At 40.4% G+C, this 21,182-nt stretch overlaps 1 protein-coding gene across 2 annotated transcripts in view; it reads right to left on the bottom strand.

Annotated features, from left to right (window-relative positions):
• Nucleotides 1-2,751: 2,751 nt before the first annotated feature.
• The window catches only part of LOC138592323 (receptor tyrosine-protein kinase erbB-4-like), a 345,482-nt gene continuing 327,051 nt past the window's right edge, over nucleotides 2,752-21,182 (bottom strand). Inside the window, exons 23-28 of one of the 2 annotated variants that reach the window (XM_069663079.1) lie at nucleotides 18,987-19,133; nucleotides 15,898-15,995; nucleotides 14,377-14,547; nucleotides 11,731-11,980; nucleotides 10,764-10,892; nucleotides 2,752-10,654 (exon numbers count right to left, since the gene is read on the bottom strand). In XM_069663079.1, the coding sequence (XP_069519180.1) occupies nucleotides 9,987-10,654; nucleotides 10,764-10,892; nucleotides 11,731-11,980; nucleotides 14,377-14,547; nucleotides 15,898-15,995; nucleotides 18,987-19,133 (1,463 nt within the window). In that variant the 3' untranslated portion in view covers nucleotides 2,752-9,986. Of the gene's footprint in view, nucleotides 10,655-10,763; nucleotides 10,893-11,730; nucleotides 11,981-13,680; nucleotides 13,754-14,376; nucleotides 14,548-15,897; nucleotides 15,996-18,986; nucleotides 19,134-21,182 lie in introns of those variants that run through there. The other variant, XM_069663080.1, reaches the window with a different exon arrangement.

Here is a 21,182-nt window from a genome sequence, read left to right as displayed (position 1 = left end):
TGTAGACAAAAATATTTACAAGCCCCCTAATGCCAAATAACCAAAGTACATTTTGGCTGGCCCAGATGTAAACATATGTAAAAAACAGTAAAGGAATGGCGACTAGCGCAAATAATTGGGATGTTTTGTACTGTAATGACATGTCGCTGAGAGAACATATGTTGATATAACTGTACATTTGGCCGCCAAGTAACCCTGCATATTTCTGTTATTTGAAAAGTCATTTCTAAAGACCAAAATTCTCAGCAGTTTTTCTCTGATACCACTCGTCCTACTCCTAAGATAATGGCCGATATGACTTTTATTCACTAATTTTTATGAGGCACATCTTCTCGCTTCTCAAACAATCATCAAAGTTATTATCACATACACACGTATTTGTTAACTCAGTTATTTTGATGTAATCCTACTATTTGGTTTGGTTTGAACTATGACCTTTGACTGTCCACTACCAACATCTCTCCATGCTTTAGTCCAAGAGGATGTTTGTGCTATATACAGTATGTACTTCCAGGCGTTCCTGACATATCATGGACAACCCTAAAACATAATGCCTTCAGCCACGGCTATCACCTGGCAACTTAGTATGTAAATAACTGAGCACTTGAGCACATGCCTCTTGCTGATCCTTGGTGGGACCACTTGGTGTAGATGTCACAAGAAATACTGACAGTAACAGTATCAACGGGCCGTTGCTGTGTTTGAAATATATGAAACAGCATTCAATGGGAATCAGGCAGGGTTTACTACTGGGTTGTCCACATGGTGTCTATTATGATGCTTTTGTTTGTGGGTATGTATTCCTGGAGAGATTGTAGCCTCCAGAGACAGACAGCCTGTGAAGAGAATCCAATATGTTGCTCCATAATGAAAGCTCTCAAGGGGGATCGCAACACTGCTTAGTGGGCTTTGTACAGTCCATTCAATCAGAGGCTGCCAACATGCTGGGATTTAGAGGCAGCCACCCTCACCACTGGTTCTCTGGGAAAAAGAGATAGCAATGCCAAAACAGTTGAACAAAAGACAAAACAACTTTTAGAGCTTTGGTGTACACTGTTCTGCCATTCCGTAACAAACACTGTGATGTATGGTTGCGTCAGGTTACAGGATTGTCCGAAACTGCTGCGCAACAAGTAACCATCTGTTATAGTGAAACATCCGCACCATGTCTTGCCTATCTTGCTATAACAATGAGTTTAATTAGACAAAAAAACTGAACAGTGCTTACATTAAACCAAATGGCATACTGTGGAAGAATAACCTCTCACTGCAACAAGCAAATGTGCAGTTAAATATCTGTCTTAGGAAGTGTTTACAACAGCAATCGGAATAACTGCACATTGAAACATTCAGAGTGTAAAATGGTTTGGCTGTAGTTTAGAGGTGTTGTGGTAAAGACTGATGCACTGTCAAATCCAGCCTTGACTTTTATCTGTTGAGAAGCGTCAGTCAATCGATTCACCTGAAGACATTTAGGATCATTTACATTCAACGCTGCTGATCATCCCTCATATCAGGTAAAAATCCATACACTTTGTCAGGGGGGCTGGTGTGTGCGAGTGAGAGTGGAGGCAGTGACAGATTGTTTCGCTCACACTCTATTACCGTCTTAAGGCAAGTGATTTGACTTTGCATGGGGCAAAGGCTCAGAGATGCCGATCTCGTTATTGGATTCCCTATGATAATGCCATAAAATGTCATCAGCTGGAAAAGAGATGCATCTATCATGCACAGGCAGGTGTCAGATGTAATGACACTTTATTATTGGTGCTCCTATGTGATTTTCCTGCAAGTGTACAAGTTTGTGTGTGTGTATGCGTAGCTCTTGAAAAACATGGCTGACAAATAGAGGTTGTGGTAGTGAGATTAGAGCTAGTCTGACTCCTTGCTTTTTCTTACCTCAAGGCATAATATGCTGAATGGTGAGAGATGTCTGCAGCCCGCCCTCGTCTGGGCAGAATGAAGATGTCACGCTGTGACTACAGGCTACACATAACATCTATGTGTCTGGATGAACTACTTGAACGTGCTGACATTTGAAGTAAGGAGGTGTAAAGGGCCCTCACAACTATAAGGGCTGAATCAGAATTAGCAATGGATCCCAATATCGAGGGTTATGGGGCAGATGGGCACAATGGAACCAATCAAAAATTTCAAAGAAATATCGAATCACATATGGGTACTCATTTGTTAAAACTGATGGGTAATTTCTTTTAGATAATTGGTGATCACCATTGCAAAACCATTAGATTTCTATGGTGCGGGGCGGCTGTGGCTCAGTGGTAGAGTCGGTCGTCTCTCAATCGGAAGGTCGGGGGTTTGTTCCAACTGCTACAGTCACATGTTGAAGTGTCCTTGGGCAAGAGACTATATAGCTTGCTCCCGAAGGAATAGCCATCGGGTATGAATGTGCAGAGATACTGATTGGAGATTGGCACGTAGGCCTTTGACACCAGTGTGTGAATGAGTGAATGTGACATGTAGTGTAAAAGCGCTTTGAGTGGTCAGAAGACTAGAAAAGCGCAACATAATTACCATTTCCCATTGTGGTCCCATTAGGGATAACTGCTGTGTAAACTTAAAACAGATGCTGTGGGGTTCAATACTAGTTAAGAGCCACATTTACAGGTCGACATTTTCCATTGGGGTCCCAATGGAACAATAGGGTGTGTCTATTTAGGGGCCAAATGGGGTCCTACAGGAATGTTAAAGCCTTGAAATAAGCACAAAACATCTTTAAATATTGACTGATCTTTATTCATATTGAATTAAAAATATAGTTTTGACAGATTCATGTAACAAAACAGAGGGAATACATATTTCAATGTTTCTAGCTGGGAAATGTGTTGATCAACCAGTGAAGAGAAATGTTTAAAACTGGTAATATTTGACAACATATGTTCTATAAAACTTAGTTCTCAATCATTCGGGGGAGCCGATACAAAGCAATGATAATCCATGGTCATATTAAAGATAGAAGGTGCTGTCATCCAAATTTGAATGAACTACTAAACACACATGGACTTTTGAGAAGCTTGCTAAACAGACCCCTTTTACCAAACATGTAAATGCTGGATATTTTAAATGAACAACAAATTGCCACCAAAATCATCACTGCAAATGCCAGTTCTTCCAAGAGTAGGTGTTTGTTAAAATCCTAACTTTTGTAAACAAAAATGCGATATTTTCTACAACTGAAGTCCATCAGAAAACAGCAGACACCCTTAAGTTGTCTGACCTACTTCCTGCATAAATATCACAAGTTGTGCTTGAGTCTTACTGCTGAAATATCTTATACAACTGAAAGTTGTCAAATTGTGCATCCATGCATTTTTTTCTACATTTGTGTTCTGCCTAATATGGATAGTAAATTAAGCAAAAGCATTCACCTTCAGTTTATGAGCATTAGCAACATTTGATATGAGAATTGATGCACTGATTAATCCCTCATTACGTATTTGCTACAATGCGAAAAGACAGTAGATCAGTATGATGATTTTGGTGTCAGTCCTCACATCAAATATTACGCAAGGTCCCAAAAAAGTCATTTAATAATCTGTTGAAGTAAACCCTTTTACTTTCTGTTAAGTTGTGTGTGGTAAAAACGTTTAAATTTAAGTCCTGATGAACCCAAAAAAAGTAACCTACGAACCTCTGTACAAGCAAATATCAGTAGCTTAAATAATGCGGCCAGCCCATGGGAACTGTCTTCAGTTCTGTCTCAGACATAAATAAATCACTCTGGGGGCTGAAACATGATATTGCTACACCATTCAATCAGTATTGCCCCGAATGGATGAAGAGCTGAATATCATCTGAAAGTAAACAATGACTGAGTGCAGTGCAAATGGAAATAAACTTCTCAAGGAAATATATTATAGGTCCTTAAAACTCAGGGTATAAAGTGACACCGGTGGATTAATAACATTGATTAGGAAAAGACTGTGAGAAAAGTGGGTGAAATATTGAATATTCATTAGTATTGCAACAGCATTTTTAAGTGTACAAAATCTTAAAAAAAAGCTCAAGAGGTGGATAATACTGAGAGAATCGTGGAGGGTTGTGAAGGTATAATACACTCAGTAAAAAAAAACAACTCACTCCTACAAAGTGAGCAAGAGCAGAGGTCGAAACACAAAGTCCACCAAGTTGTGCTGAAAACACAGTCACACAATCACAAGGGAAATGATGAGGTGGGGGGTGACAAGAGACCCTGCAAGCGTTTTTAAAATCAGAGTTCACTCTTCAAATTACATTTACACTGTATATATGTTTATATACATACAGAAAAGATATTCCCCGAAGAAAAAAAAAATAAAAAGGTTTCACTAAAATGCAATGATGCGAGGAGAAATAAAAGAAAGTTCAGCTGAAAAAAGAAGCATCATTGTCCTATTTACAGATGCATCTGTCCACCTTATCCTACCTATAAAAATACTATCCACTTTTTATTTCATTTTCTTTTATTTTAATACAATGGTAAAACTCTTTAGTGACCCATCATCAAAGCGTCTTTTTCGTCCGGTTAAAAGACAATTATTTATTCCATGTTACAGTTTTACCATCACTTCAGTAGATTGTAAACTGTGCTTACTTAACCACTGTCATCTAGCCCAGTTATCCTGACATGGTAGAATATACACATATGAATCAGTGTAAAAACAGAGTATGACAGACATACACAGTTTGATTCTATTGCAATGGTAGAATATGTGTTTGTCTGCTGCTTAGAAAATGTGATTTGCATGATAATGCATTGACCCAATCTACTTCTAGTTGAGTAGTTATTAGTTCTCTGTAAAAATCCTTTAGGTGGATTAATATTACTGATGCTGTAAAAAATTAGCTCATGATATGAAATATCAAAGCATAATATAGTGAAATAGAGCACACTCTATAAATACAGTTGCAGTGTCCCCGTTCAAGGGCTGGTCCCTCCGAAGTCTTCATATCTGGGCCGGATTCGTCTAAACGGTCACACAAGAAGTGTCCCATTTCAAATGTCCCACAAAATGTGACAGAAAAATGAGGCCTGCCTTCAGACAACTCAGGCAATTGTGCTGCGTTCAACTTTTTTCAACCAAAGCAGTCAGGTGATCCTCGCACATGTGGCAATGATATGCAAGGTTCAGCCTGGACTTCTTCTAAAGGGAAAACATCCGGCCCCTGAGCTGGGACATAGCTCATAATTGCTTTAAAGTTAATTAGAGAACATGACAGACATAAGATAATGAAGCCTTCAAACTGCATGTAAAAAAAAAAGAACTCTGTCACCACAATGACACCCTGAAGAGCAAAATAAAGTTAACACACCATTTACAAAACTTGTGATAACAATTTTAAAAATACCAAAAACCCCAAAACGAAGTATATGCACAAAATAAATATAACTGTTACTGTAACAACTTACTGGATGAGCAGTCAGTATTGAGAGGGATTTATTGTGCTCCTTTAAATAAGTACTGTACCTACAGTATGAGGCTTCCCTTTGCAAAGAACAAATCTTGTTACATGAAACCAGGTCCCATGTTCACATTTGACCACAATCACTTTTCCTTTCCTGATTGCTTTAGTCTTTGTTCGTATTCACTCCACATATAGCTGCTTTTTTTTGTTTTGACTGCTTCGGCTGCAGAACAGTGTTTGCTACATACATTTCTAAAGTCACCCTTGAGGAGAAAGAAAGAATGGCAATCAGCTTTGGTCTCCTCTGCCAGTTACAGTGCACTTACACCCTCTCCCCTGCTAGCTTTTGTAACATTGATGCATTGGTCTGGTAACATTTGTGGAATGCTAATACCTTAGTTTTAACCCCGCTGCAGGATTACAACCTATTGCCTGTCGTTCAGGGTTTCTCAGCTGATACACTGGGTGAGGGGTTGTGTAACATGATTTCCCCACAGAACAACAAGGGGAAAGTGGATGAATTAGCATTCAAAAAGCTAAAAGCCCCTTGTGATGCTTGCTGCCTGAGAGTGCCAGCAGGTTTTCTCCTTCAGAAGATTGGCTTTATTTTTCCGTAGAGATCCATTACGAAGCCTTTGGGTGACTCTTCACTGCTGTCATTGCACTCACACACACGGCCATACAGTAGTCTACAAGCACTACAACGAATACCTTATGGGTGATGGTAAAAATAGACTTACATAACTGACTTTTAACTCTAAAAAACACGGAGAGGACATTTGCACATATTTACACAAAGGAATACACACAAGTGTAATTCAAACTATTAAACCTGAAATCATCAGAAGTACCAAGATCTCAGAAAGTGTCAGAGAATACATCTGGCAATGTCAATGACTCCTCTAGACTGACCAATCGAACCCTGCCCGCCTATAAAATTCACATTTGCAGATGTACATTTCAACCGTGGCCTACTGTAGTATTGACACTAAACTGTCTTCAATGTTGTTTCAACAGGTTTGACTTCCCTTTATGAACTTGTACCTCAGCTGGAGCTTGTCTGGATGATTATTCTTCCCCATAAAACCTGAGAGGGGTAGAAAACACTGTGCCGTGGGAACATCTGTGTTTTGCAAAGTAAATCATCAGCCTTGCTTGTCACAATCTGCTAGGTATATTCAATGAAGAGGCACAAGGTTTTGTAACAGTGGTTGTGTATTGGTATGTCAGTTATGAGAAATGCACAGCCATTGGTCAGTCTCCAAGTTTTATAATGCTATCACTCAGGATGGGTAATTATAAACTGGTAAAATATAGATAATGTACTGTATATAAGCTTTTGATTAAAGGAGAATGCCATCAAATTCACAAACAAAGTTCAGTTGAGTTCAGTTTTTTTCTTCTGTAGCTCTAGAGAGAGCTAACAGACGTCTCAAAAATAACCCTGGTGATGTCATTGATTATGTTATCTCTGCTTGGGTGTAATGCTGCGTTCCAGGCAACAGGGAACTTGAGAACTTCGCAGTTGAAATTTCCAACTTCTGAGCTCAGAGTGTTCCAGGTGCACGACGCCAAAAGTAAATAAAAAACATGGCCGACTGTGACGAACTGATGTTTCTTTGGCAAGTCTTTAGCCAATTTAACAGTCAGCAGTTCAGCCTACTGGCCTAACTTAACTTTAGTGGAGAGAAGATAACTTTCAGAGATTATTTATAGTAGCCAGCTACCTTATCACACTGGTGACAAATTTCCATGCAGAACATGTGTTACTATATGATAGTAGTTGTTATTTCAATTAAATGCAGGCAAATATATATTATGTTGCATTTCCCTTGATAGTAGTACCATTAACGATGTGCCTCTCCATAGGTGCGGCCATTGTTGTGCGATGTCAGAAATCTGATTCTCTGTGAAGTCGGGGTAGATGCTTCGAGTTCACAAGCAGAAACTCCGACTATGAATGGCGTTCCATATCACTTAGTCGGAGGTTGGAAAAACTCGACTTTCCGGTTGTCTGTAACGCAGCATAAGACGACTTGGAATTTTCACAGAAAGCCTAAATCACAAACTGAAGTTGTGGTGTTAAGAAAGAGGTAGAAAAAGTTGAATGAAATGAGTTGCAGTGAGTTCTATTTAGCTGCATTATGGGAATTGTAGTATTTTGTTGTTTTTTTTACCTTGGCTTCTGCTTCAACTTTAACCAATCTTTTTTAAATTATGTCTCTTATGTGTCCACAAGCTTGATGGAAGTATAAGACCAAAATAGCGTAGTACCCCTTCAATCCAGTGAATTACATACCTAAACAATCATTTTATACTATTAAATTGATGCAAAAATCCAAAAAGCAGTGCCGACAATTGTGCAGTTAAAAAAATGAGATTAAGGGTTAGCTACCTTGGTGAAGCCGATATTGAATAATTTGAAAATGTCTATGCCCTAACAGAATATATATGTATATTGTGCAGTCCCATCTATTACTATTATACTTTTCAGAGAGTAGGGGTGCTTCATTGTTAATACATTGCTAATGAAATATAGCCTCAGTGTAAACAATTGTCTCACCTCACTATGACTTGTAGTTGCAACATGAAGAAAACTAAAATGAATTGATGCTTAGCGCAGTATAACAGCAAAGTCATTTGGCTGTGTCAAAGCAGTAAGTGCTATAAAGTTATCAACTCCAAGCTAAATTAGGCCTCAAAGTCATTTGACGACAGATGCTAGTGGTCTCCATCAGAGTTTACTGTGGCATCTGGCAGTATTGTATTAGCACAGAAAGCTAGCCATCAGTGGATTGATTGATATTTGTAATGTCACTACACTACAAAAGAAAGTATCCTTCATACACATTTGTGACAGCCTCTGTGCCTGAACCACCTAATCTCTAGCAGACAGAGCATGGCCTTGTAGTGGCGAATACGTGGACAAAGGTAATTTTCTGTTTTTATTTCATAAAATATTATAAACACATAGGTAAAATAGAAAATTATTTTATCCCCGTCTTTTGATGTACTTGAAAATCTTTCCAGACACAGCTGGCTCCACAGAGCTTTTCTTCTGGGATTGTGTCTGTCTGGTAATGACATGTAATTGCCGTATTTAGAGCTCTGCAGGGTTAGCTTCTTTGCCATCTCCACAGTGCTCTTTTGTGGCGGGGTGTCTGCGCTGCTAGCGTAACAATAAGTGTAAGACAAGCTGACAAAGTAAACAGATCCCTAATGCTTTAAAAGAAAAACATTAAGAAGAAAAAAAACACAAATTGCTCTGATCGAAATTCTAAAAACTATTATTTTCCCCTTATGTTCTGGACATATGCTCTCCAGCCTCATCCTAAACCATTTGTCCATTGTCAAGCACCAATTTCATTGACACATCATTCCTTGTACTGCAGTTACAATTAGTTATGTCAGTCACAATGCTGCTCAACAATGGTCTAATGAAGATAATATTCAAGTGGTTTGTTTGCCGGCTCCCTCGGACTGGATTGGTATAGCTGAAAGGGAAAATAGAAGAATACACATGTGGCAACATAAGGGACATCTTCTGAGCGATCAACCTTTTGAATCCCATCGTAGCCATGCCAATAATCTGTTGAATGCTTTCCACCAGGCACTAGGTGATATCACAGCTTTCCATAAAACTGCAGTGGCATTTACTTTCCTGTTGACCCTTCCTCTGTGCTGCACCACTGCCTACCATTATCGGCACACTCTGTCTTCTTGCACAAGGTCAACTGAGCTTGTCCTCTACAATATATTTCAAGTGGCAGCAGGCTTATCTCTCTCCCTGTGTGTATATTTACTGCATTGATGTATGGTTATTATTGGGTTGTCAAAGCTGCAGGCATGTTAACATGTTTTAGGTATGATATGAGCTGTGTGTGATAAATGTTTGAACTCCATTACTGGTGCAGCAACATGTAAACGTCCAAGAAGCGTGTGGGGGGAGGCATGCAAGCCACATCTGGGTTCTTCAGCATGACTGCAGGTTTTGCTGGTAGGTCACGACACAACCTTATGTGCATGTGCCATTTGATCAGACTGCGCACAAGGAACAGCAACGTGTACATCTAGCTGGTGGGAAAATGTGCTAAAAAGGACGTGAAGAACTAATTCATGGGTGTACAAATCATGGCGATAATCCTCTCTTTGGGCTTACCTCAGTTTACTTCTCCCTGTTCTCTTATGAAACATCCCATTTCAATCTTTCATCTGGTTGTTTTTGTGCCTTTCTGATACTAAAGATGGCAGGACAGTGTGCTCCACAACAGAAACCACTTTTTCAAGAGATGTGTCTACTCACTTTACATGTCATGGCCAAGGATAGAGCTTAAAAAGAGAGTTTGAATGTCAAGTGAGGCTGCCAGTGACAGTTATTGTAGTCCTGTCGAACAAAGGCAGAACCTTCAAGTGATAATAAAAGACTTGAAATCAGACATAACAGAGAGACGTGTTCAGGGAGGGCGCAAGGAGAACCCAGGGTGAGAAGTACTGCATGGAAATGAGAGGACTGTCAAACAAACCCTCATATCCATTGCCTTTCTCCCTATTCATCCCTCCATTGTGCTACAGGTGGGTCACTACACCACAGTGTTCCTCTGTCTGTACGGAGGGGGTGGCAACACGTTCCCAGCTTTCATAGCAGCCTCGGACAAGTACTCCTGGTTTTCGGCCACAGCCGGGCGAATGCGTCCATTCTGCCGGTAGAAGAAGCGCGTGCTGCAGTCCTGTAGGTATTCCGGGTTGTGCATCGAAGACTTCGGGGGTAGACTGTGCTGCCAGTATTCAGGATTGTCAAAAGTGGCTTTCTTGCCTTTCTTATCAAACATGATGGTGTTGCTGGTGACGCCTGAGTGTAGAGTGTGTCCCGAATGGCCCGGATGCAGGGTGTGTGATGGATACGATGGGTGGGGGAGGTGGCCGGGGGGCAAAACATATCCAGAGGAGACCGTGTGGCTTGACGTTGATGGGTTGACTGTCTGCGATACTGATTGGGCAGCAGAAGCCCCGGGGCCAGAGATGGAGACTGCGCCAGCCAATCCATTCTTGTCCCCAGGGTTGAGGAAGGTATTTAGGTACAGCGGCTCGTTGACATACTCGTCGTCCCCGTGGGTGGACTGAATCTTTGGGGCAATAGCAGCTCCAGGCATGTGCAGGGTGTGGCAACCCGCTCCATCGATTGCTGTGTGGGCATCACCATTCCGACGACGTGTCACAAAGGGGTTTTCCTCTACTGGGTTGAGATAGTCTGGAAACAAAAGGAGATGATAGGATATGCTTAGCACGCTTCAATAGAGCTGTCACAGACCAGCCATAAATCTGCTAACTATATGGACAAATTCAAACGTCAAACCAACCTGAGTTGTTCTTGTCTCTCTTGGCAGTCATGTAGCACTCCTGGTCTTTGTCTCCTTTTGCACCCCGTTCTGCTAAAAGGCCAGTTGGATCGGCGCTGTAACGCTGTCCGCTACTATCTTCCCCTCCACCTTTGGGAGCAAAAAGACAGGAAGAGGGCAGGAAATAGATTGATCGTGTGGTAATTCACAAACCCTATTATCATGATTTAGCGGTTCCTTGAAACAGATTTGAGATATTCAGTGTATCTGCATCTTTATGTGCAAGAAGCATGCATTTCCAATCCAATTCAGTCTCTGATATAATAAATATCAGAACTCTATTAAAGTAATGATGGAGCTATTTATAATGTACACATTCTGTATTTTTATAGGGATTTGGAGGGTAAAGTCACCTGCCAAGCAATTTATTTAAATCAACATCTATCGACCATAAAATGATGACACTCATACCATTCCACTGTCTTCCAATGAATGCACAGTAGACACACATTTTATTACTCATCTTACTTAAGGCTTGATTTCTCCCTTTCCTACATCAAAAGATCTTCAAAGGAGGCATTACTAGGCCCGGAAAATCATGTACCGGGATCAACAGAACTACAGGAAGGCACTGCTGCTGCATTTCTCTTGTTGCCTGAAAAGTGTAATATGGTTCAGTTTTGCAAGACAGCTGCTAGATATGAGCTTAGCCTTTTGTTCTCATCTCTCAAATCCTCTGCTAGTGCGTGATCGCACAGTCACAGTACAATACAAATGAGAAAATGAGATCGTGTCAGTCGAAGAAGGGCGAGAAGCTGTTTGCTTGAAGGGGATTTGATTGGGGGTTGATGACTTGTACCCTGTCCTTCTTGCAAGATTTATCCCAATCTTTCCTCTGCTCACCAGATAATTTGACAAACTCACAATAAATGAGGAGATAACCATTTGTCTTTAGTTTGCACAACGTTCAGATATCATCTTGCTTTACCTTGTCCTGCAGTGAGAGCTGAGCCAGCCCCAAGGATACTTGACCTTGGGGAGGCCTGCTTCCTCAGGGTGCCATTGCAGCGAGGGTCATCCTGGTTTCCCCGGCCAAATCCGACACCAATCTGCCCCCCTGAGGCCAACTCCTGCGGAGGGAGGCAGCCTGCGGACACAGGTGGAACAGCGACCACTCTGGGTAGAGTGGCTAGCATGTCCTCCATGCTGAAACTGGGGTCCTGGTAACTAAACTGGTTCTGGGTAGAAGGAGACAATGGAGAAAGAAGGACAGAGGGTCAGGGATGTGACAAGAATAACAAGAGTCTCTATCGACCAAGCTACAGGAAACCATGTAAAACATTGACAGAGGAGGTTTTATTCTGCTCCACTATGAATTATTAGCTAAGCTTATTCTCCAAGTGAGGAAAAAAATTATTTTTGGCTTTCAAAAGTGTAGACAAGATTTGATTTACCAGTTAAGTACAAAATACAATTAACATACAAATAAACAAAACAGCAATACATAATACAAGCAAAATAAGCACTTAATAAGTACCATACAAATACGGGAATTATAAAAAGTATTTGTTCATGAAGTCAAGAAAATGTGCAATTTAAGTCCTTTGTAACATTGTTCATCAGTAATATTTAACTGTGACAGGCAGGGGAGATAAACGGACGTGCCAAACAATGATATGGCAGCATGACTGCCAAGGACAATTTAATTAAAAGGATTTTAATTAAAAAGCTTTGTGCAGCAAAGTCTTAAAGTAGCCGTATCAGCCCTGCCCTGCTGTGTGCATTTGTGCCTGTGCTCATAACAAAAAGGGGCTTTTTGGAACCTCACAGGGAGTTATCTTTCATCCGTGTGTATTTAGCAAATGTTCTTTTTAAGGTTTTACACTCCCTTGCTCACTTTCTCTTGCATGGTGTCTGAGAGGCCTGTAATCATAATCATAAGATGGAAAATCTGTTATTTTCCTGTCGGCCTTACGCACAAGTTGAAAGAATAAATGCTACTGTTGATGGATTTTAGATTTCTGACCGTGAGATAAACGTGTAAATTCAAATTCAGCTTCTGCCCGGTGGTTTTTACACTCGTTTATTGATTAGGTCTCCAAATTATTCATGACCTTTGGCACCTTGTACAAGACATACAAGTGGATCTTCAGGCCTGTACCAAGAGTCATACCAAAATAAAATTTGAGGAGTTACTGACAGTAAAAACTGTTAAATCTGTTGTCCTTTATTATGTTTTAGCAAATAGCAGCTTCAAACCAAAGTTTGACTATTAGCATGTCTCGTCAAACCCTAGTTGTGTAATACTACTACTACTATACAATTACAGTATATGAATAATCCTCTAAACTATTAGATACGTTTTAAGGGATGTTTCGGGAGGAATGCTTATTTTCTGTGTATAACTAAATTATTATTTTTAATGTCTGTTCTTGACTGATGGATAATTTCTCTCTTTCTCAAGCAAGGGTCTGTACTTAAGGCCTGGAAGTATAACTGTAATATCCAGAGTTCACACTGTGTTTTAGTTCCCCTGTAACTATATCCAACCCCCACCCCCCAAACGCCCTCTCTATTCTAAGTATTCTAAGTAAAAAATAAGGTCAAGGTCAGTCATTTTATGTGATCATAACCGTGGACATAAAGCCATCATGGACTAATTGAATCAATATAATGGAGAATCAAGTAAAGTGTCCCATTCGTATGTAAAGTAAAGTCCCAACTTTACAATTAAATTCAGACTTCATTGGAGGTGATTTCATTGTATTGCTTTTGGTTATCATACATGACTTTATTACAATTATCTACACAACTTATGTGGATGCATGCAACTGCATAAAATGAAATCTTAAAGCTCAATAACCATCTCTGTAAAAAAAAAAATCCCCAAAAACTGTGGAGGATAATTTTACAAATATGCAAATAAATAATCTGTCACCCCCCTGAGATGCAGCAAACAGAGTTGGAAAAGGAGTCATGTCTCTCATTGGCATTCAGCAGGCGGTTTTATCCTGACACATACACAAGGGGATGTTGGAATACAGAATGGCTGAGTTGCCTGGCTGTGTGACTGGTTTTGTGATAGATTTAAGTCCAAAGATAGACGAGGAACATTTGAACAGTTGAAGAACCGAGGGAATATGACTAAAAACGCCAATTTTGAAGAAGGCAATTACCAGAGTTTCACAGTGGAGGAAGACCAAGGAAAACTCAGAGAGAAAGAGGGAGCAACAGCGAGATGAGAGTGAAAGTTGAGGAAGCAGTGTGAGCTCAGTTTAAGATCTCAATCGCTTGTGCTTAAACTGGAGAGTCCTGCAGGAGGTTACATGCTGAGAAAACTCATCTCAACACGGTCTGAATGACTACTTTGAACCGTGATGGAATATAAAGTCAATCACCCTGCTGCTACACTCAATAACACATAATAATACACGAGTCTGTGTGTAATAAAAAAAAACAATCAAATAAATTCAAATTTATTGTTTTGCAGGCAAGCAAACCCAGCTTTAATATGGCAATGCATTCTTGGCTATAGTGTCTGAAAACAATAGCCAATATATTCTTGGCTATTGTTTTCAGACACAAAAACTGAAGCTAAAATTTCAGGCATGTGGTTATCATTTAAAGAAAATACCTTGTTGGAGTCGATGCGTGTGCGGGGAGTGTACGCCAGCGGCGGAATATTGAAGGCGTGCGGCACCAGGTACTCTTCAGCATCCATCAGGTCCTCCAGCTCTTCCTCGTCCAGGAGGCTCTGGAAGAACTTGCTGTCGTTGGGGCTAGGCAGCTTCATGCGGTCGTCACCCTGCAAACAGTTGCGTGTTGATTTAGTAATATGCATTAAGAGCTTATGAAACAATAATAATTTTGTGACACATTGAGGGCCTTTTACATCACAGTTGGCTATCACAGGTATGCTATGTCTTTGACTTGATTAATGCAACATGTAGTGCACTGATAAACAAGCAGAGTGGTAAATATTACTTAAAAGGAGAGACTTGCTTTTGAGCTTAATTTTTAAAACAGTTTGAATTAAATCGTCACATTTATTTTGACTTGACTATTTGAGCTTGGCACAATCTTTTTAACCCTTTATAACCATCATATTTAATACACAAGTTTTTGAGACCTCTACTTCATCAGTGTGATAATTTCCAGACACATGCAGTGAACAGGTAATCCAAAAGAATATGTGACCCAGATGACCTTTGGATGAGAAATCAAAAATGGAGGTCGTCAGTCTGTGACAGATACATGGTTTTTCATATTTTTGCCAATTTTGAGGCAAGAAAAACCTTGAATTTGTTACTGATTTTTCAAGAGGAATATTTAATGGATAAAAGAAACAAATAATGAACTAATTTTTTTTTTTTAACTTATTTTACAGTAAAATCATTTTGAATCTGTGTTGATACTGCAGTGATTAAAATAATATATCTGTAAATGTATCAGTATACATTAAGGAGACGTAACCTGCTTTATCACAGTAATGGATGAATTATCGGCTCTCCTGCTTATAGTTTTCCTTTGAAAATTGATTTTCACAAAAAAAATAAATTGTTGTATATAAAACAAACGTTTTTTCTCAGTTTGATGACGCTCAAGGGAGAATTTAAAGAATTATCAGAGTTCAAGGTGTTAAAAAAAATTGTGTTCTGCATTTGTTTGGGTGGTTATATTACCTGTATGAAGTATTTTTAAGTGGTAAAACAAATTTTGTTGGTTATGCTTTTATTTGTTTAAAACACATCATGTAACCAGTAAATTGATAGAAAACAAATCTCATGCATGCAATGTGTTTTATTTGTCAGAAGGCTCAATAAAGACTTAAGATAATAAAAAAATAGAATTTCATGAAAATAATTTCATAGCTCAGGTCACACAGGGTTAGGGAATTATTCTCATAATGTATTGAGTAGTCAGTGTGTTTGTCACCAACGTATAAGGAAAGAAAATGTCTTTGTAATGACTATAAATCCAATCTATAAATGACCTTAACCCTGAGTTAATAGAAAATGACACTAAAACAAGCACAAAGTAGGACCGCAAAGTTTTCACTTCACTGAAGGCAGCTGACCTATTCTGCTGTTGTAGACAGAGACAAGATATGTAATCAAAGACATGTAACCAGACCTTGTAATCAAGATTTATGTACCTGTATGACAAGGTATCTCTGGGGATCACGAGCCATCCGAGTGAACTCCGCAGCCAGCTCCTTGAACTTGGGCCGACTGTCTGCATCAATCATCCAGCCTGAAAAACATTTTTGCTTCAGTCTCTGACCAAATACAGACTCAAGATACTGATAGTCAACCCTGTGGGTATTTCTTCGTTTTTTGCCAGAGGCCCTTGACTTTAAATTTGACCTTATTAATGTCCAAGTTTCCCCCAGCATGTTATTCTCAGCAGTAAGCAACAGCCTCGTCCTCATCCATCAAGATCATTTTATTTCCTGCCTCTGTGTGAACCTAACTGCACATAAGTGGGAGGAAAGGTGCAAACATAGGGTATATGCCAGTAATGATCAAGCAGAGCATTTCTGTATTCTTCACACTTTGGTGTCAAGGGTTCTTCCCACGCAGACCATGTCAAATATGTATGCCATGTTGTTTTTCTGTGCTATTTGCATAAAAAACATTCAGAATGATTTGACGTCAATATAAATCCTTTGAGTCCTGAATAAATGTACATTTCTCATAATGAGAACATGTGGATGAATGATGAGAAGGCTAGTGCTGCGGCACCTCTACTCTTCCTTACTCCACCCAACCTACCCACTTATTCCAACTGTGCCAAAAATGATGTTGAATGGGAACAAATAATCACTCTACATCAGCCAAGCTTTAATTACTGCTAATTCATACAGCAGCATGAATAAAAATAATACACATTTCTCTAAGCCAAGTGTGCTAATATCACATTAGTATAGATGACTAACTGACCTTTAATAACCTGTCAGTGTCATTAAACTTAGATGCAAGACGGATGCAAGCAATTTTGAAAGGTTTTAAAGATTTCCCATTAAAACCATTTTGCATTAGTGAAACATTCTTATTTGTTTCCTAATGAACAATTACACAAAGTTCTCTTAATTGTAATCACTTTTTGCAATCTAAAGATAAACACTGTTTCATCATTAAAATGGCCATATGGAGTATTGTGCTCTGCTGCCAATTTCCCTGTGAACACATGGGTACGATGCCAAAGCAATCATGTGATCTGGCCCTGAGTAGAGCCTGTTGTAAGTATCCGGGGAAATAAAAGATAGAGATTGAGAGACAGTGACATGGATTCATATGTATAAGTACGCACATGCACAAAGAAGAGATTTCATATGTAAAAAAAAAAGATCTTTATCCGCCTACTTTTATGCCAATGAAGCCTAGGGTGCATTTCCACTACATGTGAGCAGAGCACCATGTGTCTGTGCGCTCTGTCGTATGAGTTCTCCATGTAGCGTTGGAAAAAAGAGGCAGGTAAAAGGCAGGTGACAGTGACCTCTCCCTGCAGTGTGCGAGTCCGCCTGCCAGGTTGGCGCAGATTCAGGGTGTCAGAAGAGCCAAGGTGACAGTGAGGGCCAGAGGCTGCAGCTTCAGGACGAGGCCAGGGTGGCCCTGGCACAAAGCCTTTGTCCCGGCAGCACCGGCCAGAGGTTACAACAGCACCTGTGACCCCGGGGGCCTGACTGCATGACAGCAGTGACCGACCAATAAGGCCAACATGTTGGGCCTGGGGTCAAAGCCAGCCAGAATAATGAGCTGCTTTCTAAAGGGTTTCTCTTCTTTTATTGTCGACAGAGAAGCTTCAGTGTCATTCATATTGTAGTATCCTCCTTAAAGAAGAACTATTAAAAATAAGCTTGCTTAAATTTGAGGCTATAAAAACTTCATCTTTGACCCCACTTAGACCCTCTTGTACAAAAACGCTGTCGTGGCATTTTGAATAAGACTGAATAAAAGTGTAATTATTGTCTGCTTCAACTAAAAACCAGTTGGCCTTCTCCTCACCCTTAAAATCCAGCGACTTCTGCTGTCTGATTAAAGTGGATGGATGGAAAAATAGGCAAGTGGGGCCTATACAGAAGCAATGCAGAAGGATGTTGACTTAACAAAGATAATTTTTGAGGCTATGGTTTGTAGAGGTCTTCACGGGTCCGCCAGAACCCTAGGACCCGGGTGGCTTCAGGTCCACGTTTTATGTGGGCAACCTGTTCCAGGTCTGGACTTGTTATATAACTCCGGGTTCCGTGTCTGTTCAACATTATGTGTAAAACCCAAGTGGATCCGGGAAGGCCCGGCTGTGATTAGAAAAGGCTGGTCATGATAAAAGAGAAAGTGCAAACGGTGCAGCTTTGGCCACAAGGTGGCACAAACGACCTGGCTGCAAGTGCTCCAGCTGCTTTTGATCAGGAGTTGAAGGGTCAGATCACAGGTCAGACTTGGCGAAACGGATGACAGCAAACGTTGGTGGCAGCTGTGGCAAAGAGTAATCGTTATCATTGTTCAAAAGGACAAACAGTCCAAGTTATCTTTGTTATGCTAGATGCAACAAACGAGCCGCGCATTTGTCATTCGTCTGCGTGACAGCAAGTCGATTTTTAATCTGAAATAACTACTGGATTAGCGTAGCTGTTTTGCCAACACGACATGGATAGCAGAAAACCTGGGTGTGCTTTATGAACTTTCTTGGCTATGTCACATTAGGTAGGACAAAAAGTTTAACTGATTAATGGTAACTTGTTAATAGCAATCAGCTGTGAAGTCAGTGCTGATCGGGTCTGTTTCACCCGGCCAGGGTCGGGTCCAACATTTCTCTGTTCTGCATGGCGGGTCCCAGCTTTCAAATAATAGAGGGGTCCCGTTCAGTTCCGGGTTGTACATTTCCAGGTCGCTTTGGGTTCAGGCACAAAATTTTGGACCCATGAAGACCTTTGGTTTGTAGTTGTGTTGCCATGGACACGGTGGTACTACAGTCATCTCGATTCCTGGTCTGGTAGGGGGTTTTGCATGCATGGGTTCTCTATTCCGACCTCTCCCACAATCCAAAGACATTCTGTGTCGGTGTGAATGGTTATCTGTCTATATGTCAGCCCTGTGATTGACTGGTGACATGTCCAGGGTGTACCTCGCCTCTCGCCCGATGACAGCTGGGATCAGCTCCAGCCCCTCCAAGACCCTGATAAGCGGTATAGATAATAGATGTCGTAGGTAGTCTAATTATTACCCACACTGAGGCTCCACTTACATTTGACCATAACCATGTAGACATCAATGGTGCAGATTGGCGGCTGAGGGAGACGCTCTCCTTTCTCCAGCAGGTCTGGGATATCTCTGGTGGAAATCCCATCATACGGCTTCCCTCCAAAGGTCATCACCTCCCAGATGGTTACTCCTAAGAAGAGCCATAGGAAGGGAGGGAAAGAGAAGGAGATGACATATCAGGACAAATAAGGAAAATTGGTGAAGTAGAGCAGCAATAGAGAAAATGTTCACAGAGAAAAGAACAAGTAAATAGAATCACGATAAAAAGAAATCAGAAGGCGGGAAAAGAGTTGAGATATTTAAAGAGGGTGAGTAGAGAGGGTCAGTGAAGAGACAAGTAAAGATATGAAAAGAGAAAAAGTGAAATAGTTGCAAAGGGAAAGTAAGAGGCAGACAGAGCAAGTGGAAGAGGAGAAGAAAGAGGAGGAAAAGCAAAGATGTGAGAGAGCCGTGGAGATCAGAGGCGAAGAAGAGACAGGGGAGATTGTTTTTTTTTTTTTTTCTTCGCTTCCTTTTTTCTTCAGCTTGCAAAGAGTAAAGAGGAGAGGACAAGATGAGAGAACACAAGTCAACAGAGGACAGCAGATGAGTGGAGGAGTGGAACTAATCAGAGTCTTGAAAGTCATCAGTCAATCTGAACTTTCGGCACTCTTCAGTCTTAATCGTGTTAGTGTTAATGAGCTAATGAGTGGTAAGGAGAGTAAATGCACTCCATAAGATGGAGAGATGGATAATAGCCCACGGTCATAGAGGACCACTGGGGACATGGAGGCACTAAACCATACTCATGCTCTTAATCAAACGCACATTATTCCCTTTGATATGACCCGTCTCGCATATTTTTTGGAAAATCATTTTCACAGTGACTTAAAGAGTCGTTGGTGGACTTCTGCAGGAAATTGGGATTTGCTTCTTTACTGCTACATGTTCAAGCAGTTAAAGAAGTAATGTTAATCAACATTCTTTTTTGATACCTATATGTTGGTACTTTTTCTGCTGTTTTTAGAGCTTCCTGTGTAACCATTGTACTGCTATAACTGGACGATTGGCAAAGCTGCTGTCCAGCTAAACACACAGTTACTAATGTCATTAAATTAGGGCCGTATCCAAATCCAATTTCTTTGAGTCGATCGGATTTGACTGTTCAATAAGAAGATTCAACTATTGGTTCAATTTATTTTATTTTTTTCATATAGCAGTGTTTTGCAGACTCACAGCGCTGAGAAGGGAAAGCACGGGCACAGAGGAAGGGAGGGAGCAGGTGATCACGGACTGAAGTGATGATGGGATGTACAACTTAGTTGGATCATGAAGCCTGATGCTCCTCTACAGCTCTGTGTGTAATATATAGTATAATATTTAATCTGCGTGATTAAAAGTTTACGTCCTCCCAGCGCTGCTTATAAACTATGACGAACTGATCGCAACCGATCGTAGTTTATACTTTAAAGCAACTGCGCGCGGAAATACGGACAGATCGCAACATTATTGCGCCAGGTACAGAGCAAGAGAAACACAGTGATCTCTCTTCAGTTAACCAACAGCGCATGTCACAGAGAAAAAAAAAAACATGGCGCAACTTGAAGAATTTCAATTCGACTGAGGGGTCACGGACAGATGAATCCTCTCATCAACTTTCAGGGTGCAGCCCTACATTAAATGCTCTCAGTTTTGACCATAAAGAGGTGAAAGTCTGCACAGCAGAGACAGCAGAATAACTGCCTGTTAAGACGACTGTACGGTTACTTACTACACTGTAGTTTCATCAAAAGTTAAGGCAAGTCAAGACCATTTTTAGGAAACAGTAAAAAAACAAGTGCTTAGCAGAGATTTAAAATATAATTAAATAATCAAAATAAAGATAAATAACAAGAATAAACAACATTAAAACATTAGAATTAATTATTTAGAGGACTTAAACACAGTTGTAAAGTCTGGCAGCAGTAATAGAAAATTCTCAGCCACTTCAGGACTTTGAAAGAAGGTGAGAATACAGAACTAAGCTGGTGCCAGGTTAGCCAGTGTTTCAAAAACACATAAAAGAATCTTTTATATTTCATGAGTTAACCAGTAAAAGGAGGGATTATACAGGGGTCATGTGGCGTCTCTTTTTTAAAACAGTGAGGAGTCTCACTGCTGCATTCTGAAAAAGGCTTCAGGTGAGACAGACGGGGCTGAA

This window comes from Semicossyphus pulcher, unplaced genomic scaffold, assembly GCF_022749685.1.
Source record: "Semicossyphus pulcher isolate SPU_LCO1_2020_fin unplaced genomic scaffold, fSemPul1.0.p SCAF_15, whole genome shotgun sequence".
In the NCBI taxonomy this organism is placed as follows: Eukaryota; Metazoa; Chordata; class Actinopteri; order Labriformes; family Labridae; genus Semicossyphus; species Semicossyphus pulcher.
This window is presented reverse-complemented; position numbering and strand designations above follow the sequence as displayed.